The 25,574-nt window shown below is 61.7% G+C and overlaps 2 protein-coding genes across 4 annotated transcripts; one reads left to right on the forward strand and one right to left on the reverse strand.

Moving 5' to 3' along the window:
- Window positions 1-861: 861 nt before the first annotated feature.
- On the forward strand, window positions 862-20,955 carry IL3RA (interleukin 3 receptor subunit alpha). 3 transcript variants are annotated; one of them, XM_042974593.1, is made up of 12 exons: window positions 862-1,041; window positions 4,707-4,803; window positions 7,371-7,489; window positions 7,895-7,964; window positions 10,175-10,307; window positions 10,492-10,667; window positions 14,158-14,273; window positions 16,214-16,240; window positions 16,934-17,045; window positions 19,033-19,138; window positions 20,364-20,445; window positions 20,695-20,955. In XM_042974593.1, exons 2-12 carry the CDS (start codon window positions 4,740-4,742, stop codon window positions 20,767-20,769), a joined length of 1,080 nt encoding a protein of 359 aa, XP_042830527.1. In that variant the 5' UTR covers window positions 862-1,041; window positions 4,707-4,739; the 3' UTR covers window positions 20,770-20,955. The 3 variants fall into 3 exon arrangements, with proteins under 3 accessions (XP_042830527.1, XP_042830526.1, XP_042830528.1); XM_042974592.1 differs by having other exon boundaries at window positions 874-1,041; window positions 7,847-7,964; XM_042974594.1 differs by lacking the exon at window positions 4,707-4,803 and having other exon boundaries at window positions 981-1,041; window positions 7,847-7,964.
- A 1,099-nt stretch (window positions 20,956-22,054) lies between these two features.
- SLC25A6 (solute carrier family 25 member 6) lies at window positions 22,055-25,286 on the reverse strand. The gene is made up of 4 exons (XM_042974595.1): window positions 25,056-25,286; window positions 24,104-24,590; window positions 23,132-23,272; window positions 22,055-22,629 (listed from the first exon to the last, which is right to left on the reverse strand). Exons 1-4 carry the CDS (start codon window positions 25,164-25,166, stop codon window positions 22,472-22,474), a joined length of 897 nt encoding a protein of 298 aa, XP_042830529.1. The 5' UTR covers window positions 25,167-25,286; the 3' UTR covers window positions 22,055-22,471.
- Window positions 25,287-25,574: the final 288 nt, after the last annotated feature.

A 25,574-nucleotide genomic window follows, 5' to 3' on the forward strand; every position in this document is an offset into this window, starting at 1 on the left:
GGTGTCCCTGGGCCTGTGGCTGCTTCCCTCCCGTCTCTGCCTCTGTCTTCGCGGGGCTTCTCCTCTGCGTCTCTGTGTCCCCTCTTTTGTCTCTTGTAAAGATACCTGTCGTTGGATTCACCCTCATCCAAGATGGGCTCCTCCCAGATCCTTCACTTGCTTCGAAAAGACCCCTTTTCAGTGCACGGTCCCTGCAGGTGGGTCAGACTGACTTCTGGCGACCCCTCCCGTGTCACAGGGTCCTGAGCCTGGGGAAGGCCGCATGTAGTCATGGCGGTGAGCGGGGTGAAGGGAAGGGGCTGGACGGGCTCAGTCCAGGTGCCGCTGGGCCCGGGGCCATCACGATCTCAGCTGCACAGGCAGCTGGGGTCCGTTTTCCGTCTGGAGGGCGCAGTTGACCCCATAGGCCCCGGGCAGCGACCTGACCAGGGGACCCGGAGCCCGAACAGGGAAGGTGTCAGAGGGCACGAGGGAGTTTCCAGCGGGACCTGCAGGGAAGCCGGCCAGAAGCCACTCGCCCGGCCATCCAGAGGCCGGACAGGAAGCTGCCCCCGCCGGCCTGGGCGCTTAGGAGCAATTAGGATTGTCACAAAGAGGAAGGAGAACAGGAAAACAGCAGTTTTGTAAGAAAGAGGGTCATTCCTGGGAAAGCGGCTGACACATTCCTGACACAGCGGCTGTCCCGGGTTTTGAGGCAGAGACACAGGCACGGAGAGGGACGCGCCGTCGGAGGGAGGGGGTCCTCGGGCAGGCCCCGACCACGCCCACCGTGCCCGGGTCAGGCCTCTGGGGTGGGGCCCCTGGCGGGGACTATAAAGTCCCCGAGAGGCAAGCGACAGCCAGCTTTGGGCTTTGGTTTCTATTTGGGGACACTTCCTCCGAGGCGAGGAAGGAGTGACGAGTGAGGAGCCCGCGGTCCGGGGGGGGGCCCCCCAGGCCGGCTGCCGCCTCCCGCTCGCGCACTTTCTCCGCGTCCCGGGGAACATCCCGAGCGCAGGCTGCACGAGGGACCCCAGGCAGGCGGCGGGTCTGCGAGCGCAGGTAAGGGTGCTGGAGACCGCGCGAGCGGCTGTCGCGTCCACTGGGGAATGTGCTAGAATTCACTTGCGCCCCTGGGGGTGGCTTGGTCCTGGCGTGCAGCCCAGCCCAGCCGGGAGGGCCTGGGGGCTCGGATCCCAGGTTCCTGGGCGTCCCCCCGCCCCCCGGGGAGGGGGACTGCACGCGCCCTGGAGGGATTGTTACGCACGAATCCCTCCCGGAGGGGCAACGCGTGCAGAGTGTGGTCCGTCCACACAGGGGAACACCACTGGTCCACGAAAAGCAGCAAAGCTGTGACCGCTGCATAGACCTGAGCAGTCCATCCTCAGGGACGGAAGCAGGCCCACGAGACCCTACGGTGTGCAATCCCGTTTATAAAAATTGTGCACAACAGGGGCGCCCCGGGGGCTCAGTCGGTTGAGCGTCCGACTTGGGCTCAGGTCATGATCTCCCAGTTCGTGGGTTCAACCCCTGCATCAGGCTCTGCTCGGACAGCTCGGAGCCTGGAGCCTGCTTCCCATTCTGTGTCTCCCTCTCTCTCTGCGCCTCCCCTGCTCACTCTGTCTCTCTCTCTCTCTCTCTCAGTTCTGGGGACGGGCAGCCGAGTAAGAGCTCGTGGGGCGGGGTCTCCTTTGGGGGGGACTGGAACATTCCGGAGCCACATAGACGCGGTGACTGTGCCATTTGGCCCCCTGCTTGCATTTTGATGGGGATTCGCCTGCAGAAAACTATTCATGAATGGATCCGCTTGAAAGACCACGGACGCCCGCGGGTCCCGTGTGGTGACTGAGGTCCTGCGGGCCACGGAGCCACGACATGGGGACGCCGGGCTGTGTCTGGGGAGGCCCCGGTCCCGCCCTGGGGCGCTCAGCGCTGGCCCCTCCTGTGGGGGGGGGGGCCCATGCGCGCCATCCGCGACCCCCGCGCAGTCACGTCCCCGCGGTCACCGCCTGTCCCGCTGGGCGCAGCCCCGAGCGCCCCGCGTCCGCGGGAACCTCAGCCCCAGGCCGCCCTTGCGCCCACGGGTTCGAAAGCGCCATGGTTCGTCCTCTGCGTTTCCGCACCGACGTTTTGTGAACGTCGCGTTGAAGTCTGGCTCACGGTGAATGGGGTTGGGGGTCCCCTGCTACACACGGAGCCTGATGCCTTCCTCTCCTCCCCCTAATCCCCGTGTCACTAACGGGCTACATCCCTGTATTACAGAGCCACTGCGATCCCTGTATTACAAACCAACTATAATCCCTGTATTACAAACTCGCTACAATCCCTGTATTGCAGACCCGTTACAATCCCTGTATGACAAACCCGCTACAATCCCTGTATTACAGACCCACTACAATCCCTCTATTACAGACCCGCTACAATCCCTGTATTACACACCCGCTACCATCCCTGTATTACACACCCGCTACAATCCCTGTATTACAGAGCCACTGCGATCCCTGTATTACAAACCAACTATAATCCCTGTATTACAAACTCGCTACAATCCCTGTATTGCAGACCCGTTACAATCCCTGTATGACAAACCCGCTACAATCCCTGTATTACAGACCCACTGCAATCCCTGTATTACAAACCAACTATAATCCCTGTATTACAAACTCGCTACAATCCCTGTATTGCAGACCCGTTACAATCCCTGTATGACAAACCCGCTACAATCCCTGTATTACAGACCCACTACAATCCCTCTATTACAGACCCGCTACAATCCCTGTATTACACACCCGCTACCATCCCTGTATTACACACCCGCTACAATCCCTGTATTACAGACCCACTGCAATCCCTGTATTACAAACCAACTATAATCCCTGTATTACAAACTCGCTACAATCCCTGTATTACAGACCCGTTACAATCCCTGTATGACAAACCCGCTACAATCCCTGTATTACAGACCCACTGCAATCCCTGTATTACAAACCAACTATAATCCCTGTATTACAAACTCGCTACAATCCCTGTATTGCAGACCCGTTACAATCCCTGTATTACAAACCCGCTACAATCCCTGTATTACAGACCAACTATAATCCCTGTATTACAGATCCACTACAATCCCTGTATTACAAACCTGTTACAATCCCTGTATTACAGACCCAGTACAATCCCTGTATTACAGACCCACTACAATCCCTTTATTACACACCCGCTACAATCCCTGTATCACTAACCTGCTACAATCCCTGTATTACAAACCCACTACCATCCCTGTATTACAGACCCACTACAATCCCTCTATTACACACCCGCTACAATCCCTGTATCACTAACCTGCTACAATCCCTGTATTACACACCCACTACCATCCCTGTATTACACACCCGCTACAATCCCTGTATTACAGACCCACTACAATCCCTGTATTACACACCCGCTACAATCCCTGTATTAGAGACCCACTACAATCCCTGTATTACAAACCCACTACAATCCCTCTATTACACACCCGCTACAATCCCTGTATTACAGACCAACTATAATCCCTGTATTACAGATCCACTACAATCCCTGTATTACAAACCTGTTACAATCCCTGTATTACAGACCCAGTACAATCCCTGTATTACAGACCCACTACAATCCCTCTATTACACACCCGCTACAATCCCTGTATTACAGACCAACTATAATCCCTGTATTACAGATCCACTACAATCCCTGTATTACACACCCGTTACAGTCCCTGTATTACACACCCGCTACAATCCCTCTATTACAAACCAACTGTAATCCCCCGTATTAAAGACCCACTACAATCCCCGTATCACTGACCTGCTACAATCCCTGTATTACAAACCCACTACAATCCCTCTATTACTAACCCAGAGGCAATCGTGGCTCCTACCATCCCCCTCTCCTGGGAGGGGGTCTCTCGGGCGTTGAGACGGGAGAACTGCGAGAGAGAGGCTCGGGAGACGAGCTGAAACCCCTGGGTGGGGTCCATGTTGGGTCCTGTGACGGGGGCTGTGAATGCCCAGCACAGGTGTCGGGGTCGGCGGCCCCATCTCTTCCATCCCGGCAGAGATTTTCCGGACGGGGTTGACCGGGTGGCACGTTTCGCGGGCGACTCTCTGCGGGGCACAGAGCGCCGGCCGCCAGGGCGCGCGTGACGAGGTGGGGCGCGCGTGACGAGGTGGGGCGCGCGCGCGGGGTCGGTAGGGAGAGCGGGAGCCCCCGGGCACGCAGGTGCGGGCCCAGGAGGGCCAGGTGGGCGCGCGGGCTTTGCGGCGACCCTGGCGACCGTGGCCAGCAGTCCCGGCTGGGGCGTCGGGGGCGGGCAGCCTCCAGTTCCCGTAACCCTGTCGGCCCAGGAACCCGGGTCTGTGTTGACTTCGTATCTTAATTGCACTTCCTTCCCCCGCTCTGCCCCGCGGCGTTTCCCGGCCTGGCGGGGGGAGGGGGGGCCCAGGCGGGAGCCAGGAGCGGGCTCCGGGCTCGGGGGGTGGGGGGTGGGGGGGTCTCTGCCGGCCGGCGGACGCGCACACACACACCCCGCCCCCAGGGCTGGCCCCACGCGTGCACACGCAGGAGACGCGCGCAGGGGTGCGCCCACGCAGACCCGCCGGAGCCTTCCCTCCCTCCCTCCGTGCGCCCTGCGCCCGCGGTGCCCCGGGCTCGGCGCCCCGCACGGCGCGCGCTGAGCGTCCCTTCTCTTCCAGTGCGCGCCGTCGGGGACGCGGGAGCCGAGCGCCATGGCCTTCCTGTGGCTGGCCTTGTGTCTCACGCCCGCGTGCTGTCTGCTGCACAAGGACGAAGGTGAGGCGGAAACCCACGAGCGCTGTGCGCGTCTGTCCAGGTGTTTGCGGCTCCGTGGCTTTGCGGGGAGGGGGGGAGATGGGGGGAGGGGGCAAGACGGGGGGAGAGGGGGTGGGAGGGGAAGGACGGGATGAGGGACTGGGGTGAGGAGAGGGGGCAGGAGGGGAGAGGGGGTTGCAGGAGGGGGGTCCAGGGTTCAGGAAAGGACAGGCAGACTCAATAGTGACCCAAGGGAACGCAGGGCCGTCTGCCTGCAGACCGGACGCCATCTGGAAGGTTCCCAGGACGCAGGGGGAGCGAGAGAGGGCCCAGGCGCCCCTTTCCCAGCGCTGGCAGAGGTGGGCGAGGCTCCGGGCCACCAAGCGTCTTACTTCTGCAGGAGCACCTCAGTGTCCCCGCCTCACCTCGGCCGTTTTATCAGTCGGGGCGGGGTGGGGGGGGACAGCCACAAGATTTCACAACCCGTTAGACGTTCACTCCTTCCTCTAGCGCGAGTGAGATTCACATGCTTTGTGGGGACGGAGACGAAGGTCTTTGTCCCCTGAAGGCGGCTGTCAGGGTCTGCGACGGAGGCCAGGACAAAATTCCAGGGCCTGCGGACGTTAAATACAGGCACCTATTTCTGAAGAGTTGTGGGGACCAGAGGCTCAGATCCAGGAGGGGCAGGGCCGCTGAGATCCAGGCAGGGCAGGATCACTGGAATCCAGGCAGGTCACGACCCCTGAGACCCAGGAGGGGAAGGACCCCTGAGACCCACGAGGGGCAGGACCCCCAAGATCCAGGCAGCACCACTGAGGAAGTGTCGAAATCACATGCCTTGCCCCGTTCTAGCCTTAAGTAGAAGTGGTTAGTCTTTCACCAGTGAGTCTGAATTAGCTGAAACATTTTCATAGATTTATGAGGATAAGGAAATTTTCTTCCATTCCTGGTTTGCTTAGATATCTTAATCCCAAATGGGTTTTAAATTCAGTCATTTTTTTGTTTCCTGCTTTTATGGAGATTATTAGTTTTCTGTGAATGGGGTGAATTCTATTCATGGTTAAAAGAACCTTGTATTCCCAGAGTAAGTCTCTTGGGTCGTGTCGTATTACCGGGTTTATGTATTTTTGGATTTTATTGACTAAGGGATTTCTATATTTATAAAGGGTGCTGGCCTTGAGTTTGCTTTTATTATTTTCTTATATTTCTTAATTTTTAAGTTTATTTCTTTATTTAGAGAGAGAGGGATAGGACGAGCAGGGGAGGGGAAGAAAGAGAATCCCAGGCAGCCTTCCGACGCTCGGCACAGAGCCAGACGCAGCGCTCGAACTTGGGAACCCCGAGATCACGACCCGAGCCGAAAACAGGACGCATCACGGACTGAGCCACCCAGGCGCCCCTCGCGTTTCCTCTTCATATCTCCGATTTTGATGTTGGGATGACGATGACTTCCGAACACGAAGTCGCAAAATATTTCCCATCCTTTCCTTTCTTTTTTGAAAGTCTGTGCACAGGATACTAGTTCTTCCTTAAATATCGGATCCTTTATAGCTATTGATTTTATTCATAAACAGCACGTAAAATATGATAAAGATCTGCTAAAATTAAGATTCATTACTTCATTTTTCATACCCGTTTTAATGACGTTCGATGTTGAGCTGGCAGAACTCAGCGTAAATTTGGAGGCATAAGAATCTGTTAAAAATTAACGTTTTCCGGGGCACGTGGGTGGCTCGGTCGGTTCAGCGTCCGACTTCGGCTCAGGTCATGATCTCACGGTTCGTGGGTTCGAGCCCCGCGTCGGGCTCTGTGCCGACAGCTCGGAGCCTGGAGCCGCTTCGGATTCTGTGTCTCCCTCCCTGTCTGCCCCTCCCCTGCTCTTCCCGTATGTCTGTCCCGAAAACAAATAAACCTAAAAAAGTTTTTAAAAATTACATTTTCAACTTAGAAAAAATTTCCCTTGGTGCATTTTCTTATTATGTTTTTTACTGTTTATTTATTTCTGAGATGAGAGAGAGACAGAGAGAAGGAGAGAAAATTCCCAAGCAGGTTGCGCGTTGTAAGCACAGACCTGATACGGGGCTCGAAGTCAGGAACGGTGCGATCATGACCTGAGCCGAGTTCAAGAGTCAGACGCTGAAGTGACTGAGCCACCCGGGCGCCCTTTGGGGTTTTATGTTTTTTGTTTTTAATTGTTAAGGAGTAAATTATCCTTATGTGTCGCGAGAACCCCAAGGCAGAAACCTAGGTGTTTGCGTGGGTTGGTTTTGCTGATGAAACGAAGGTCGTTGATCTTGATCAGCAATCATCATACTCACAGGCCGTAAAGGAGGTGGACGTTTATGAAAGTCATGTCCTGTGGGACCTGTGGGACCTTCAAAGGGACCCCAGAGAAAACCTCACCAAGTATCTGATGGGCGTCTGGGTCTCAGCGGCAGAGAGAGAGAGACGGGGACACAGACTCGGAAGCAGGCTCCAGGCTCCGAGCTGTCAGCCCAGGGCCCCACACGGGGCTCGAACCCACGGACCATGAGTCCTCAGCGGCGGGACGTCTTGTGACCTCAGGCGACCCTGTGTCCTCGTTTCAGATCCCGAGTCGCCGATTAAGAACCTGCGAATGCAGCCGGAGACGAGAAGGTTGACCTGGGACCTCAGCGGAAACGTGTCTGAGATCGGCTGTTTCATCAACTCGAGGTTCATCACTAAGGTAGGCTCGTCCCCCGACCTCGGCACCGGGGGTCCTCCGGGGACCCGAGAGCCACCGTCTGGCCCTGGTGTCGCAGACGTGGGGGCTCTCCTGCGGGCTGGGCTGGGGGATGGGGTGGGGGGGGTCTCCGCCAGGTACCGTGGCCCCGGGGCCCGCGTCTGGGGGGCTGCGACTCGGCCGTGCTGAGACCCCACGACAGGCACCGCCCATCCCGTCCCGCCTCGTGCAGAAGCCCGTGGACGTGGCCGGGATTTCCGAGAAGGTCGCGGGAGCCCGAGGGCGCATGGCTCAGGGCGGGAAGCGTCCGGGGTTCTGACACCCTGGGCGACAGGGCCCAACGTGACACGCTCCCCATAGGCCACCGACAAGCGTTACTGCGAGTTCCGCGTACTTTCCTCGTGTCAGGTGACAAATTTCACGGTCGCTTCCACCGGAGACCGGCCGTTCTCCGCGGGGATCCTGTACCCCAGGCCAGGTGAGGGCAGCGGGGTTCGGCACGGAAGGGCGTGGGCCGCCCCTCGCCAGCTGGCGCCACAGACGCAGGCGTCACCACTTCTGCCGCGGGGTCTCCGCGGGGAGTGGCGACAAAAGGACGCGACCCCGGGGCGGGGGTGGGGGGTGGGGGGGGCGGTCCACGCACGCGGAAGGAGGTCGTCCGCGGGGGCTTCTGGAAGCGAACTGGGCAAATGAGGACACGGGGATGGTGCGCAGGGCTGAGGCCGGGAGGGGAGGGGCGCGAGGCGATCGGGGGACCAGGTGGCCCCGGGGCCTCGGGGACGAGGGTCCCGTGTCCCAAGCGCGTGCGTGGTGACCTGCGTTTCAGAGAGAGCTCGGCTGTTTTTAAGAGGCGCTTGATGGGGGGAAACGGAGTCCAGCCATGGGGGGAAACTGAGCCAAGCCACAGGGGGTAAACTGAATCAAGCCACGGGGGAAACTGAGTCAAGCCACGGGGGGGAAACTGAGTCAAGCCACGGGGGGTAAACTGAGTCAAGCCACAGGGGGTAAACTGAGGCAAGCCCTGGGGGAAACGGAGGCAAGCCCCGGAGGAAACTGAGTCAAGCCACGAGGGAAACTGAGTCAAGCCACGGGGGGAAACTGAGGCAAGCCACGGGGGAAAGCGAGTCAAGCCATGGGGGGAAACTGAGGCAAGCCAAGGGGCAAACTGAGTCAACCGTAAGGGAAAACTGAGGCAAGCCATGGGGGGAAACTGAGTCAAGCCAGGGGGGAAACTGAGTCAACCGTAAGGGGAAACTGATTCAAGCCATAGGGGGAAACTGAGGCAAGCCACGGGGGGAAACTGAGGCAAGCCATAGGGGTAACTGAGCCAAGTCATGGGGGAAACTGAGGCAAGCCACGGGGGAAAGTGAGTCAAGCCACGGGGGAAACTGAGTCAAGCCACAGGGGGGAAACTGAGGCAAGCCACGGGGGAAACTGAGGCAAGCCACGGGGGAAAGTGAGTCAAGCCACGGGGGAAACCGAGGCAAGCCCCGGGGGAAACCGAGTCAAGCCGCGGGGGGAAACTGAGGCAAGCCACGAGGGAAACTGAGGCAAGCCACGGGGGGAAACTGAGGCAAGCCACGGGGGAAACTGAGGCAAGCCACGGGGGAAAGTGAGTCAAGCCACGGGGGAAACTGAGGCAAGCCCCGGGGGAAAGTGAGTCAAGCCGCGGGGGGAAACTGAGTCAAGCCACAGGGGGTAAACTGAGTCAAGCCACGGGGGGAAACTGAGTCAAGCCACGAGGGAAACTGAGGCAAGCCACGGGGGGAAACTGAGTCAAGCCACGGGGTAAACTGAGGCAAGCCACGGGGGAAACTGAGGCAAGCCACGGGGGGAAACCGAGTCAAGCCGCGGGGGGAAACTGAGGCAAGCCACGAGGGAAACCTGACGCAAGCCAGTGGGGGAAACTGAGTCAAGCCATAAGGGGAAGCTGAGTCAAGCCACGGGGGGAAACTGAGTCAAGCCACGAGGGAAACTGAGGCAAGCCACGGGGGGAAACCGAGTCAAGCCGCGGGGGGAAACTGAGGCAAGCCACGAGGGAAACCTGACGCAAGCCAGTGGGGGAAACTGAGTCAAGCCATAAGGGGAAGCTGAGTCAAGCCACGGGGGAAACTGAGTCAAGCCACAGGGGGTAAACTGAGTCAAGCCACGGGGAAACTGAGTCAAGCCACGGGGGGAAACTGAGTCAAGCCACGGGGTAAACTGAGGCAAGCCACGGGGGAAACTGAGTCAAGCCACGGGGGAAACTGAGGCAAGCCACGGGGGGAAACTGAGTCAAGCCACGGGGGGAAACTGAGGCAAGCCACGGGGGAAACCGAGTCAATCGTAAGGGGAAACTGAGGCAAGCCATGAGGGGAAACTGAGGCAAGCCAGGGGGGAAACTGAGTCAACCGTAAGGGGAAACTGAGGCAAGCCACGGGGGGAAACTGAGGCAAGCCATAGGGGTAACTGAGCCAAGTCATGGGGGAAACTGAGGCAAGCCACGGGGGAAACTCAAGCCACAGGGGGGAAACTGAGGCAAGCCCCGGGGGAAACCGAGTCAAGCCGCGGGGGGAAACTGAGGCCAGCCGGCGCAGGACGCGTCCGCGTTTGTTGCTGCAAGTGTGTGTGGATTCGCCCGGGGCCTGGACACGCTGGCGCCCGTGCTCACGGGGACGTGCTTTTGTCTCCCGCCCGTTGCAAGCACAGAGGGCCACCCTGAGGCGGCGGCGCAGCGTCTGGGCTGCTGGGTGCACGACGTGGACTTCCTGACGTGCAGCTGGGAGGCGGGCCGCGCGGCCCCCGGGGACGTCCAGTATCGCCTGTACTGGCAGGACCTCAAGTAGGCGCGGCCGCAGGCGCGGCAGGCTGGGTCGACCGGGCGCCGGGGCCCCTGGGGGGACAGCGGTGTCCCCGGCCGCGCCAGGCTTGGGAGGGGGGCGCTGGGTCACGGCTGGCGGCCCCTGCTGTGCTGGGCTGGGGGGGGGGGCGCTGGGTCATTGCTGAGTGCCCGCCGGTGGCCGCAGGACCTACGAGGAGGAGGAGTGTCCCCGGTACGGGGTGGACGATCGGGGGACACACATCCGGTGTCATTTCGACGACGTGTCCCGGCTCGGGGAACACGTCCGGTTCCTGGTGAAGGGCACCAGCAAGGGCGCGAGGATCCCGTGCTCGGACCTCACTGTGGAACTAGCAAGAATCGGTGAGTCCTGGGGGGGGGGGGGGTTTCTCACGGTTCTGGGGGCGCATGTGGGTCCCGGGGGGCACCGTCCTCCTGGCTTGGGGACCCCTCCTCGCCGGGACCTCGCACGGGGCACAGACAAAGGGAGCCGTGTGGTCTTCGTGGGAAGCCAGGAAAGCATCCCGGGGGGGCCCCACCTTCATGACGTCACCTAAGCCTAATCGCCTCCCCAGGGGGTCACCTTCTTGGGGGGGGGCGGTCAGGGCAGGCGATGGCACGTGCTCCCGCCACGAGTCTGGGGGGCTCAGTATCGTGCTCGCGGCGCCCGCCGAGGCCCTGTGTTCACCCTCCTTCGGGTTCGGGGCGCGCGGACCCCACCTTAGCAGAGCTCTCTCTGGCTCGTTCCCTTAAAGCGGACCCCTCTCCGCACGGTGGCCCCTGCCAGCCCCGAGAAGCCGGGGCCGCACCGCGCAGCGCGGGGTCACGTGGGGGCGGGGGGCAGTGAGCCGCCGCTTGAGCTGAGACGGGGGTTCCGAGGGGACAAGGCAGGCCTCCTACTGGAAAAGCGGGGGGCCTTTTCCTGCGCCCGCGGACTCCCTCCCCTGGGGCCGAGACGCTGTGTTGCGTCCGCTGCTCCCTCGCGGGTGCCTGCGCTCCGCGTCCAAGGCCTCGTGCGACGCCGCGCACGCTGCCCCCGCCCCCCGCCCCCCGTGTCCACCCCGCGGCTCCCGGCACGGGCGGGGAGGGAGCGCGCTGGGCTGCTCCGGGCGTGTGTGAGCGCCCGGCGGGGACGCGCGCAGCTGGGAACGCGCCTGGCCTCAGCCTCCGCCGACGCACCAGGACCTCACTTGCACGACTTCGAAGATGCCGGTTGTGCTGCGCAAACATCTGGCCGCCCCCGGGCGCCTGCGAAGGCGCCTCATGTGGAAACAGGGTCTTTGCACGTGCAGTAAGGCAGCCCCCACCCAATCCAATACGGTGCTGCCCGTACAAAGGGGAGGAGACGCGGAGGCCGACGCCGGGGCGGAGGAGAAGGCCAGGAGAGGAGGAAGGCACAGCGACAGGTGACGTGTGTCCAGCCCAGGGACGCCCAGCCTCCCCAGCAGCCGCCCGCAGTGGGAAAGGGGCCTCGAACAGAGTCTCCCTGTGAGCCTCCACCAGAAGCCAGCCCCGGGGACACGTGGACTTCAGATTTCTGGCCTCCAGACCTGGGAGAGGACACATTTCTATGGCCCCAGCCACCAGTTTGTGGGACTTTGCTGTGGCAGCCGTGGGGAATTCCATATTCCGTGCCATACCATTATGAGCGATTTCCAGATGGCACCAGGAGAGCAAGAACCCAAGCCTGGGGCCACGGACAGCGACGTCTCTGGGCGTGGACTGGCCAGGTCCGGGCCCGCAGGTGCGGCTGTCTCAGAGTATCAGAGACATCGCCCACTGACACGGAGAATCGGGTCCGGGGGGACTGTTGGTTCCCAGCTGCTGCCTTAACAAACGATCCCAAAGCACGAGGCTTGGAGCATCGGAGTCTGAGATCCAGGCAGGACAGGGCTGTGCCCCCTCCTGAGGCTCCAGGGGAGGGTCCTTCCTGCCTCTTCCAGCCTCTGGGGCTCCAGGCGTCCCTGGGCTCGTGGCCGCGTCCCTCCCGTGTCTGCGTCCGTCTTCCTGGGGCTTCCCCTCTGTGTCTGTGTCTCCTGTTCTGACTTTTATAGGGACAGTCGTCATCGGATTTAGGGCCACCTTGATGCAGAAGGAGGTCGTCCCAGAACCTTCACTTACTGTACCTGCAAAGACACTATTTATTTGGGAGAGAGAGAGAGAGAGACAGCAAACAGGGGAGGGACAGAGAGAGAGGGAGACACAGAATCCGAACCAGGCTCCAGGCTCCAAGCTGTCAGCACACGGCCCGACGCGGGGCTCGAACCCCCGAACCGGGAGATGATGACCTGAGCCAAAGTCGGATGTTTAACCCACTGAGCCACCCAGGCGCCCCTGCAGAGCTCCTTAGAAGTTAAGTGGCATTTCGCCCTGGCCCTTCCTGCCCCGCGGGGCCCCGGGCCTGCACGTGACCCTGCACGTGGGTGCTATGTGTTGACCGAGCCTTTCAGCCCCTGAGCAGGTGCCACACGAGTGCTTGGCCGGAAGCCGTAGGGGCTGGTGAGTAACCCGGCTCCCTCGCCCTGGGCTGGGGGGCTCCTACCAGGTGCGTTCCTTCGTCCGCAGGGTGGTTCCCCAGCAGGACTGAGCGGCCGCTCTTTGGGAAGTCCCTGCCGCCCGGGCCTCCCTCCCGGCCCTGCCATGGGCGCGTCCTCCCAAGCAGGCTGCTGGCCGCAGGCGTCCTGGTCCTGAGGGGGGGAAGGCCATTCCCGAAGGTCCCAGTGCAAGGCAGCAGGAGACGGGCACGGCCTGGATGGCTGCAGGGAGGGGCGGGGGGAGCCGCTTTTGAGACTGTTTCCCAGGACGGAATTGCAGTGGGTTCTGTGGATGCTGCTGGGGTAGAAAGAGGGACCGAAGGAGGCTGGGTGCAGGGTGACATCATAGGTGGGGGGAGAGGAGGAGGAGGAGGGAGAGGGAAAGCAGGAGGATGGAGAGCAGGAGGAGAGAAGGGAGAGGAGGGGGAGAGCAAGAGGAGGGGAGGAGGGGGGAGGGAGAGGAGGAGGGCGAAGGCGAGGAGGGGGAGCAGGAGCGAGAAAAAGACGAGGAGACCCCGAGCTGGAGACCACCCTGCGGGGAGCTCTCTGCCAGGGGTCCAGGCGGACCGCAGGGCAGTCGGGCAAGGACGCAGGGCTGGGCTCCTCGTGGAGGTCGGACCCGTGGTGTCGTCTCAGACGCGGTCACACAGGAAGCTACTGACGCCTTGGGGACAGAGAGGCCGACCCTCTGGAGGGAGAGCTGGGGGCAGAGCCCCGGAACGGCACCCCGAAGGGGGGACAGATGGACGGGAGGGTCCCAGCAGCCCCAAGGGCGGACCGGAGAGCAGTGGACGTGTGGCCAAGGGGAAAACGTGAGGTGTAGTCCAGACCTAGGAGCGCATTCCAGAAGGATCTCGGGATGGGCGGGGGTCTCTCGCAGGCTGGTGTCTGAGCACCCTCATTCAACCAGATATCCTGTCAGGCATCTGTCTTGGTGTTTTGCCCCGTCTTCAACCTTGAAATGACCTTCTCTCTGCCTCCCCTGCATCCGAATTTGTAAGAAGCCTATTTTAAAGGCATCTTCTAGGGGCGCCTGGGGGGCTCAGTTGGTTAAAGGTCCGACTTTGGCTCAGGTCATGACCTCATGGTTTGTGGGTTCGAGCCCCATGTCCGGCTCTGTGCGGACGGCTCAGAGCCTGGAGCCCTCTTCGGATTCTGTGTCTCCCTCTCTCTCTGCCCCTCCCCTGCTCATGCCCTGTCTCTCTCTCCCTTTCTCTCTCTCAAAAATAACTAAATATTTTTTAAAAAATTTAAGTATCTTCTAGGGGATGAAAAATATTGATTTGTTTTACTCATAAAATTTTTTTTTTCTTCCCTAGAGAGATTAAGTCTGCCCAACATCACTGGAATGTGTAATAAATCCTATTCAGTCATGGAGTGGAAAATGTCAAGCCACTTTAATCACAGATTTACATACGAACTTGAAATACAAAAGGTAAATGCTTGCCCCCACTGGAAATTCTAGATTCTCCAGAATCTATACCCTGAGGGTTTGGAAGCAGATAAAGACACACACACACACACACACACACACACACACACACACACACACAAATATGAACCAAAAAAAAATTGTTTTTAATCTTTTAAAACTAAACATTAAATAAAAAATAAGCAAAAATAAATTTAAAAATAAATAGAAGCTAAACTCTACATAAAATGAAAAAAGCTAACAAAAAATGGAAAAAAGTAAAGATCATTTAAGTTTTTGTGTGTGTGTGTCTAAAAATCATCAAAAAATATATGAAGCATAAAAATTTTTTTTTAGCTTTAGCAAAAGTAACAGTGTTGGCTATTGAAAAGACAGGTAAAATTGAAAATGCAGGTCACACGTGGAAGAAACCAGTTCCACATTTGTCTGTCAAAGGACGCACATCTAGGGTAGATAAGGAATTCTTTCAAGTCAATACCAAGAAGATAAACAACTGTATAAAAAAACCCAAAGGGCAAAAAGTTGAAACAGCCACTTCCCCAAAGAAGATGTATTCATGACCCATAAATACATGAAAAGATAGCAGAGAAAATGGAAACCGCAGGGAGAGGCCGGTCCACACCCATTAGATATGCGATAATGACAAAGTCTGGCCCAACCCAGTGTCAGCCAGGTTGTCACCCACTTGACTGGAACACTTTTGTGCCACTAACTCGTGGCCATTTCGAACGGTATGGCCCGTTTCAGGAAACCCGCAGGTGGCTCCTTCTTCTATGAGATGTTCCTCATGGGTGAACATTCTCTGCATTGCAAGAGCCAGGATAAAACCGTATCCTTTACGTAAAAAATGGCGCAGTCGCTTTGGAAGAGCCTTCGGTTCCAGCTTGCCAAGGCAGCAGATCCCCTGCGAGGTGTGGCTCCCAGAGAAGTGTAAACATAATCCCAGCAGAGTGGGGCCCTGAGTGGTCACAGCAGCTGTGTTTGGGAATGACCCAAGAGAAGGGACGAACAAAATATATCCGCGCTGTGGAATCCGACCCCCCACGAATGACAGCCGGACACAAGGGCCACCCTGGGGCATCCCGTGTATACACAGAGGCGTGGAAAATGCAGAGTGATGCTAGTGGGTGACGCACCTGGCTGGTTCCGTCCGTGGAGCATGTGACTCTTGATCTGAGGGATCGTGAGTTCGCGCCCCACGTTGGGCACAGAGATGATCAATCAATAAATGTAAAAAATGTTAAGTCTGCAAATTGAAGGACAATGAGCAAACGTTTGGAGCTACTTAGTATTTCATACTCAATTATTGACTTAAAGGTATCACTTTTCTTTACTTCTTTGTATATTCTATGTATTGTTTATAGTTCACTAGTGATGATACGTCATGTTTCTGCAAACGTACAAGTGGTCAAAAACACAAACGTTATTAATTCTACGCTTTTTTTGTTTTTTTGTTTTTGTTTTATAAGACCAGGTACAGGGGCGCCTGGGTGGCTCAGTCGGCCAAGCATCCGACTCTGGATTTTGGCTCAGGTCATGGTGTCACCGTTTGTGGGTTCGAGGCCCGAGGGGGCTCTGTGCTGACGGTGGGGAACCTGCTTGGGATTCTCGCTCTCTCCCTCCCTCTCTGCTGCTCCCGTGCGTTTTCTCTCTCTCTCAGAAAACCAAAAACCAAAAACCAAAAAAGGGTCTGAAACAGGACCCAAACCCACGAACTGTGAGATCATGGCCTGAGCCGAAATCCAAAGCCGGACGCTTAAGCAACTGACCACCCCACCCCCGGGACTCCAAGGCCACATAGCTTTCAGTCAATCTCTCCTTTACGGTCATACTGATTCGCACATTATATTGGCGATTCCCACCCAACCACAGGGCTCACAGAACAAGGGTCCCTCTCAGGGGACAGCAGCGGGCACCCACCGCCTTCTGGTTTTGTTTTGCAGGGCTCAGATGCCGCCTACACCGAGAAGGTGAGTGTCCCCCAGCCCCCCACCCCCCAACTCGGCATCACGAAGGGCAGGCCGTGTGTTAGTGCGCTCCCTCCGCTCCCCTGCGCGGGGCTGTGCGTGTGGGCCCCACTCACCCCTACGCAGTGCTGGGGGCGGACCGCACGGAGCTGGGAGTCCGCCTTCCCGGGGCTTCTCCTCTGAGCCTGTGTCCCCCCTTCTGTCTCTCACAAGGACACCTGTCATTGGCTTCAGGGCCCCCCTCATGCAGCTTGACCCCCCTCCCACCCCTCACTCACACCTGCACACACCTCGTTTCCGACTCAGCTCCCGTCCACGGGTTCTGGGGGGCCGTACCTGGCGGCCGGACCCTCTCTCTCTCTCTGGGGGGCGGGGGCTACAACAGGTACCACAGCTGGGGGCTGTGGTCCCGGGGTCCTGGACACCTGTCGCCTGAGAGGCGTGCGGGGCGGGGCTGCGTTCCCTCCGGAGGCCGCAGGGACCGCGTCCCAGGCCTCTGTCCCTGCTCCCGGGGGCTCCTTGGCGCGCGGCCGCAGCCCCCCCCCCCCCCCCCCGGTATCCACGTGGCCCCCCGCCCCCCGCCGCGCCTGCGCGCGCCCGCCCCCCACGACGGCCGGCTCGGGCGAGAGTCCTGGCGCGCGAACGTGGGGAGCGCCCCGCCCACCGGGCTTGGCCTTCCCTTCTCGGAAACCGCAGGCGCCCGACAGCTACTTCGTGCTCCCCAACCCCGGAAACTACGCGGTGAGGCTGAGGGCGCACGCGCGCTTCCGCAAAACCTGGAGCGAGTGGAGCGCCGTGCGGCGCTTTGGTGAGTGGGGCGCCCTCTCACGACTCCCTGGCGGGCGCCGCCCCGGGTCACGGAAGCACCGACCCTGGCGGGAGGCGTGCGCCAGCAGGCCCCTGAAGAGGCGGCCTGGGAAGGCGGAGGGTGGGAGGAAGCGGAGGGCGGGCGGACCCCCACCCCCACCCCGGGGCTGGTGAGAGCGGGGCGTGCAGGGCAGGGGGGTCCTTCCCTTTTATCCCACACGTCAGGGCAGGGCTCAGGGCCTGAGCAGAAGGCTGTCATCACAGTAAGAGCGGCCACCTCTCCCTCAGCACGTTTGAAAACAGACCCTCCCCTCCGGCGGCCCCCAAAACATCCCATTTCAGTGGTAACACGTAGGGAACCGCGCTCACTAGGGTCCTGGGCTTCCTGCTATAAATGACCGCACGTGGCGGGGGAGGGGCTGGAAACAACAGAAATCTGTGCTTTCCCACCTCTGGAGACGGGAGGAAGTCTGAGATCCAGGCAGGGCAGGGCCACAGATCCAGGAGGGCAGGGCCGCTGAGATCCAGGCAGGGCAGGGCCGCTGAGATCCAGGCAGGGCAGGGCCGCTGAGATCCAGGAGGGGCAGGACCACTGAGACCCAGGAGGGGCAGGACCATGGAGATCCAGGCAGGGCAGGACCACGGAGATCCAGGAGGGGCAGGGCCGGTGAGATCCAGGCAGGGCAGGGCTGCTGAGATCCAGGTAGGACATGGCTGCTGAGATCCAGGAGGGGCAGGACCTCTGAGATCCAGGCAGGGCAGGGCCACTGAGATCCAGGAGGGGCAGGGCCACTGAGATCCAGGAGGGGCAGGACCTCTGAGATCCAGGCAGGGCAGGGTCTCTGAGATCCAAGCAGGGCAGGGCCACTGAGATCCAGGAGAGGCAGGGCTGCTGAGATCCAGGCAGGGCAGGACCCCTGAGATCCAGGAGGGGCACGACCACTGAGATCCAGGCAGGGCCGGGCCACTGAGGTCCAGATGGGACAGAGCTGTGCTCCCTCCAGAGGCTCCAGGGCAGGGTCCCTCCTGCCTCTGCCAGCTTCTAGGGCTCCAGGTGTCCCTGGACCTGTGGCCACGTGCTTCGTGTCTCAGCCTCTGTCTCCATGTGGCTTCTCCTGTGTCTCTCTGTCCCAATTTCCTGTCTCTATAAGGACAGTAGTCATGGGATCAGGGTCCATCGTATTCCACTGGGGCCTCATCTGGACGTGATCATTTCTGCAGACTCTCTGTTGTGGACTCAAATGTGTCCCCGCGAATTTATATGTTGAAGTCCTCACCCCCCCCCCCCCACCCAGGACCTGAGAATGTGGTTGTATGTGGAGGTGGGGTCTTTGAGGAGAGGATTAAGGTAAAACGAGGTCAGTGGGGTGGGCCCTGACCCCACAGGACTGGGGTCCTTTCAAGAAGAGAAGTTGAGGACACAGACACGCACAGAGGGACGGACGGCCAGGTGCGGACACAGGGACAGCACGGCCTCTACCAGCCAAGGAGAAGGGCGTCGGGACGAACCAGCCTCGCCCCGCCTGGCTCTCAAAGCCCCGGCCTCCAGGGCTCTGCAAGGCACACATATCTGCTGCTAGGCCACCCAGCCTGTGGGACTAGGTGGTGGCACTCCCCACAGGGACCCCCCCCCCCCCCCGCTGTCACGGGGAGCCCGAGGGCTTAGAAGACAGTGTACCCGGTGGGCCCTGTGCTGGCCAGGCTGCAGGGAAAGCTCGCCGTCTAAGGACTGGGCTGGGCTGCAGCTGGGCCCTGGCGGGCAGGGGGCAGAGGGCTGGGGGCTGGGGTGTGAGCCTGTCCGGCTGGCACCTGGGGCCTGGGGTTGGGGGCTGGGGCTCGCGCTGGGGCTGGTGCAGCCGGCCCCGTGGGAGGGACCCCCCCCAGGGGCAGGTGGACGTTGTCCCCTCCTGGGCGCACCGAGAGCCTGCCGCATGGGGGAGGAACCACGACCCCGGGCACACGCCGACGCGCCCCTCCCCCTCCCCTAGAGTGCGACCTCGGGAAGGACGCGCACTTCCGAGACTGGCTGGCCTCCGCTCTGATCCCGCTGGGCGCGCTGCTGGCCCTGGGGCTGGGGGTCGCGCTGTGCCAAAGGTGAGCGAGCCGCCCCCTGACCCCACCCCACCCCCGCCCCACCCCCGCCGCAGGCGGGTCCCGGCTGCTGGGCCGCGCGACCCCGCCGCCGGGTCGCCGGGTCCGGCCCTGTGTGAGCCTGGACCCCGTGGTGCCATCCGGTCCCTGCCGACGCCGGTCCCGGTGCGGTGCCCTCAGGACCCCCCTGTGTCCCCAGACCGTCACTGCCAGTCCGCGGGCGCAGCCAGGCTGGCCTGCGTGTCCCCACGTGTCCCCGCTGGGGGGACTCTCATCGCTGGCCCACATTCCCGGTCCCCCAATGTCCTTGCACGACGGGGGGGGGGGGGGGGGGGAGGGTCCGGAAAGCCTCCTCCTTCTCTCCCCCCCCCTCCACTCTGCCTCCCCCTCCTCCTTCTTCCCCTCCCCTTCCCCCTCCTCCCCCTCCTCTCCCTCCGCCCCCTCGCCCTCCCCATCCCTCGCCTCCTCCTCCCCTCCTCTTCCTCTCCCTCCTCCCCCTCCCTCCTCCTTCCCCTCCACTCTGCCTCTGTCCTCCCCCTCCTCCTCCCCCACTCCTCTTATCCGTCCTCCTTCTCCTCCCCCTCCTTTTCCTCCTGTCTGTCCTCCTTCTCATCTCCCTCTTCCCCCTCCCTCCTCCCCCCTTCCCCCTCCTCCCTGACCCCTTGTCCTCTCCCTCCTCCTCATCTCCCTCCTCCCTCTCTCCATCCTCCTCCTCCTCCCTCCTTCTCATCTCCCTTTTCCCCCTCCCTTCCCCTCCTCTCCATCCTCCCTCCTTTTTCTCCTCCCCTCCCCCTTCCTAGTCCTCCTCCTTCCCCTCTTCCTCTCCCTCCTCCTTCTCCTCTTCTCCCTTCTCCTCCCTCCCACCCCTCAGTAGACACCACACCCCCCAGTCGCCGCCCCGCGGGAAAGAGCACCGTCTGCCCCCCCCACCCCCGCAGACCATACCCCTCACCCCAGGTAGAGACCCCCTCCCCCACCCCAGCCCAGTGGTATAGACCCCAGTGCCTCCCCTCCTCAGCCCCAAAGTAGACACCACGCACCCCAGGTCCCCCCCCCCCCCCCCCCCCCCCCCCCGCTCCCGTAGAGATCACAGCCCTGCCCCCGCCCCCCACCACTGGCCCTAGGCCCTCACCCTCGGGCTGGCGTCCTGTGGCCCACACTGCCCCCTCCGTTCCGGATTCAGAGGACGTGATGCTGTCTGTCTGTCTGTCTGTCTCCCTCCTCCAAGGTACTCGGTGCTGCAGAAACTCTTCCCCCCGATCCCGCACCTGAAGGACCCCATCACTGACACCCTGCACAGCAGCAAGTTGGTACGTCCCGCTTCCTGCACGGGTGGGGCGGGGGTGCTGCGCACAGGTGCTCATAGCCCGGCGCACGGGCACGCGATGCTGGTCCGTGGGCCCGGGCTGTAGACTGCCGAAGGCTGCCGGGTGACGCTCAGGGGAGGAGCTGGGCGCTGCCCCAGGTGCGGGCCTCAAAGCCGCAGGGACCCACACCCCCAGAGTCCGCAGCTCTGTGTTTTACCCTGACGACCCCCCCCCCCCCCATTACCCGCGCAGGTGGCCTGGGAGGCCAGCAGAGCAAGCCAGGAGGACTGCCAGGTGGCGGAGGTGCAGGTTCTGAGAGAAATGTGACGCTGGGACGCAGACCTCGTCCTAGGCACGGCGGGGGCCTGGACGGCCTGCTTGGTGTTGGACCAGGGGACCGGGGGACCAGGGCACGACCACCCGGCGCAACTTCACGGAGCTGCCACCAGGAGGGAAGAAAGGTGGTGTGGGGGTCGTTTCCTAAATAAAGCCCTTTTCCGGCCACCCCCTGGACTCCGGAGTGGGATCCAGCCCCGTGGCTCCGGGTCGCTCCGGCCTCCTGAAATGGGCCTAGCCCACACCCCCGCCCCCACTCAGCGGCCATGCCGGCTTCTCTGTAAGCCCTCCACACCCCAGGTAACCAGGAAGGTCCGACAGGCTCCACGACCACCCCAGTCAAGGCACAGGGCATCCGGGCACAAGGGGGTCACTACCGTGTGGCCGGTGCGTGGGGGATGGAGGGCGTGGCCACGCACGCCGAGACGCGACGCGCAGGGCAGGGCGGCGTCAGGGGGCCCCTCGGGAGCGCCACACCCCCACCCCGTAGCCAAAGCACGGTTTCCCGAACGCCCCGAGGCCACCGGCCTGTCAGGTGGCTATTTGGCGACGTGTCACTTAAACATAAAAAGGTCTCGCGGCCAAGAGGGAAGGTTGGTCTCAGCCAAAGAGCGAACAGGCAGTTCCGAATCCCGAACACGGATCCAGACGGGAGCCCGCACCCAAGACCCACGTCGCCCCGGCCAGAGCACCACCGGTCAAGTAGGTCAGGAGCGCGAGGTCCCCAAGGAGGCCGCACAGATCCCGGCCTCTTTTTAACTTGCCTCGCGACCCAAATTCCCTCGTGTCTAACGGGACCCGTAATTGCGGCAGAAAGGACGGTTGCATTTACCAACGTCTTCAAATTGAGGAGCCCCGCCTCCCACGGCCAGGACCCCACAGCCCAGGAGCGGTGCTTCACATAGGGTCGGCCTGCGTACCCCGGGTGGCCCTCGTGACAGGCGGACGCAACGCCAGGACCGAACATTCAGCCTGCAGGGCGTCTCCCACACTGACCGGTGCACTGGGGCAACAGGTGCACAGGACCTGCCCCCGAGGTCTGGTGCCGAGACATGTGGGTCCCCGCAGGGGCCAGGGCTAACGTGGGCCATGGGACGCGGTTCCTGGAGGCCCTTTCTGGGCTGGGGTTTTCTTAGCACAAGTTGCTACAGCACAGCACTTGAGGGGGAGCGAGGAGGGGGCATACTGTTTTCAACCCCTCCCACTGCCTGGGCTGCCGGAGGAACCCCCCCTCTCCCTGGCACACTCAGCTGAAAACAAACCACCAGAGTCTCTCTCTCTGTCCCGTTTTTTATGGTTTTGCAGAATGCCCGACATGAAACATAATTGCAAATATTCGGCTGTGCAAAAGAGAATAGTGCTTAAGTACAAATGGAGACATGATTCTTTTTTAAATAAATACTTAAACACAACTAAGGTCCCACAAGCACCTGGACTCTAAGGTCTGTGGCCGAGCTGCCTGCCTGCCTGCGGACTCGTGAAGACAGACGTCCTCCTTCCCCTCCCCCCCAACCAATACATGGAATCTGGTGCCAATGGTCGATCACAATGAGCCCCTTTAGAACCCGCCCCAGGCCTCTAGAGGCGATCTGGCCGGGGCCGGGACCCTGGAATTTCTCGAAGATCACTGGTCCGTAACAGTTACAAGTATTCTACAGAATTCCCTCGGTGCCTGCGTCCGGGGGAGGGGAGCCTAGAGAACTTTCTTCAGCTCGTCGTACAGCACGAGCACAAAGGCGCCCCCCATGCCCCGCAGGACGTTGGACCACGCACCCTTGAAGAAGGCTTTGCCCCCTTCGTCTTTGAAGATCTTCCGCCAGCAGTCGAGGGTCCCCTTGTACATGATGTCGGCTGTAAGAGAGAGACGACACTTACCGGGAGGTTACTGTGAAGAGTACGTTACGGGAACCACGAAAGGCACGTGGCAGGCAGCGAAACCAGCTGCCACGACCCGGGGGACGTGGTTCCTCGTCAGGGAGAAAAGGGAGGCAGCGCACACCCGTGGCCCCAGCTCACAGCCCAGCCGGCCCACTGTCGGGGTCGAGGAGGAATGCGGAACTCAGGCCCCACCCCCACCTCGGGAACCATGCGAGGCCCTTGGCCACTCGGGAGACCAGGGACCGAGCAGGTACCCGGGGGTCAAGGGCTGGCGGGACAAGAGTAGCGCCCTTCAGCACGGCCTCCCGTGCCCGCGAAGCCGGCACACTTTGGAACCAGACGCTGCCCCAAGCGGTGTGGGAAGCGGCTCACGTGAGGAACGCGAGCCCCTTAAAGGCTGCGACCAGGACGCCCTTCCCGCCAGGAAGGGTTTCTCGGACTTTGTGGTCCGGCCACCAGAACGGACACACGATACCTCCTTTGCGCCCCGACTGCATCATCATGCGCCTCCGCACGGTGTCGAAGGGGTAGGAGACCACGCCCGCCACGGCCGTCACCGTCTGCGCGATCATCCAGCTCACCACGATGTGGGTGTTCTTGGGGTCCGGGAGCATGCCTGCGGGGTCAGCAGCCGACGTTAGGCCTAGTGCTGCCCACCCTGCCCCCTCGAGGGGTTCCCAGCAACGGGTCACGGAGACCAGATAGCAGACGGGCTCGGCCACAGAGCCTGGACGGGGAGGGGGGTGGGCGTGCTGAAGCCTCGTGCAGGCCACGGTACCGTGCCAGAGACCCACGCTTAGTGCCTGAGAGTGACTTCCCTCTACAGCAGGGGCCGGACGAACCTTGGAAGTGATCATGCCAGACAGCGCGAGGCTATCCTTTTTTTGGACCTTTATTTTTGAGACAGCCCGAGTGGGGACGCAGGCCCTGAACCCACGAACCGTGACATCACGACCTGAGCTGAAGTCAGACGCTCAAGCGACTGAGCCCTCCAGGCGCCCCAACGCGAGGCTGCTCTGTTGCAAAGACCCCCAAACCTTGATGACAGCTGCTCTCAGCTTGCTTTCAGGGTGTGATCTGTGAGCCCCTGAAACTCACAGAGGAGCCCCAATGCCTAGCAGGTAGAAATCGAGCTGTACTGAGGCAGAGCGTCTTAAAAAAAAAAAAAAAAAAACCTGCCTGACATCCTGTCTGTCCCTCCCCAAATAAGTAAGTAAACTTTAAAAAATTTTTAAAAACGTGAAATCTCAACGCACAGAAAGGTCACATAAGAACACACGGGCAGAACCACCCTCTACACACCCAAGAAGCCAGCGGAACATCAACAACTGTGAAACCTCCCTGGTCCCTCGCCCCCCCCCCCCCCCATCTGAAGCACACTGGGCACTCAGCGGACCTCTGCGTCTGAACCACCCCGATCCCTCGCCGGCCGGGCCCACGCGCTTACCCTTGGCCGTGTCGTACACGCCGAAGTAGGCCGCCCGGTAGATGATGATGCCCTGCACCGACACGTTGAAGCCCTGGTACAGGCCGCGGATGCCGTCAGACTTGGTGATCTTGACCAGGCAGTCTCCCAGGCCCTTGAACTCCCGCTCGGTGCCCGACTTGCCCACGTCGGCGGCCAGACGGGTCCTGGCGAAATCCAGCGGGTACACGAAGCACAGCGACGTGGCTCCGGCCGCCCCGCCCGACGCCAGGTTGCCGGCGAAGTACCTCCAGAACTGCGTGTGCTTGTCCACGCCCCCCAGGAAGATCTGCTTGTACTTATCCTTGAAGGCGAAGTTGAGCGCTTGCGTGGGGAAGTAGCGGATGACGTTGGCCAGGTTGCCCCTCCAGAAGGACAGGACGCCCTGCTCCTTGGGGATGCGCACGATGCAGTCCACGATGCCCTTGTACTGCTTGTCGGCGGCGATCTGCTTGCTGGCGTGCTGCACCTGCAGGGCGGGCGGGCGCGCGCTGGCAACAGGGCCCCAGGACAGGCGCGCCCCCGAGCGGCGCCGGGCCGCCCCCACTCCCGCTCCCGGCGGCAGAAGCCGCTCCCCGGGAACGACTCTTCCGTCACCCGCCCCCAGCCCCCGGGCGCACGCGCGCCACTGCCCTCCTGGCGCGGACCGCGCCTGCGCGCCCGCGGGCCCGCCCCCACGCCTGCAGCAGCGCCCACGTGACCCCGCGCGCCCGGCCCGGCCCCGGAACCCGGCGGCGCGCGGACAAAGCGGCGCGGCCTCGCACTTCCGGCGCCCGCCCGACTGCAGGCTCCGCTGCACGCGGCCCGCCGGGCCTGATGCCGCCTCCCCGCTCCCGGACCCCGGGCCCGCCACCGGGCGCACGCCGACCCCCCCCCGCCCGCCTCCGTCCCCGCGCGCGCGCACACACACACACACACACACACACACACACACCTGCAGCAGCAGCTTAACCCGCTCGATCGGGGCCACCGCCGTCTTGGAGATGGCGGCGGCGATGCCTCCGGCCAGGAAGTCCTTGGCGAAAGAGATGGCCTGTTCCGTCATGGTGGCGGGGCGGGCGGCACGGCGGGAGGAGTGCGGGCTGCGGGCGCGGAGAGCCGGAGGGTGGGCGCCGCTGGCTCAGCCCTGCCGCCGCCGGGACCGAAAAGACGGGGCGGCCAGCGCGCAGCCGCTAAGGGGACGACGCCCCGCCCCGCGCCCCCGCCCGCCGCCACCATTGGCTGCGCCGCGCGCCGGCGCCCCGCCCCTCCCCGCGCGCCGCGCCCCCGCGGCCTGCCGGGAGCCGCTCTGCGCCCCGCCCCGCGGCCCCGAGCGCCGCGCCCATTGGTCGCGCCGCTGCTGCCGGCCGCGCGCCTCGCCCCGGGGCCTGGCGGGAGCCGGGCCCCGCCCATGCGCCGTACGGGCCGGGTGGAGGCGGGGGGTTGGCTCGGCCGGCCCCGTGACCTTGTCAAG

This window comes from Panthera tigris, chromosome X (genome assembly GCF_018350195.1).
Source record: "Panthera tigris isolate Pti1 chromosome X, P.tigris_Pti1_mat1.1, whole genome shotgun sequence".
NCBI classification, from domain to species: domain Eukaryota; kingdom Metazoa; phylum Chordata; class Mammalia; order Carnivora; family Felidae; genus Panthera; species Panthera tigris.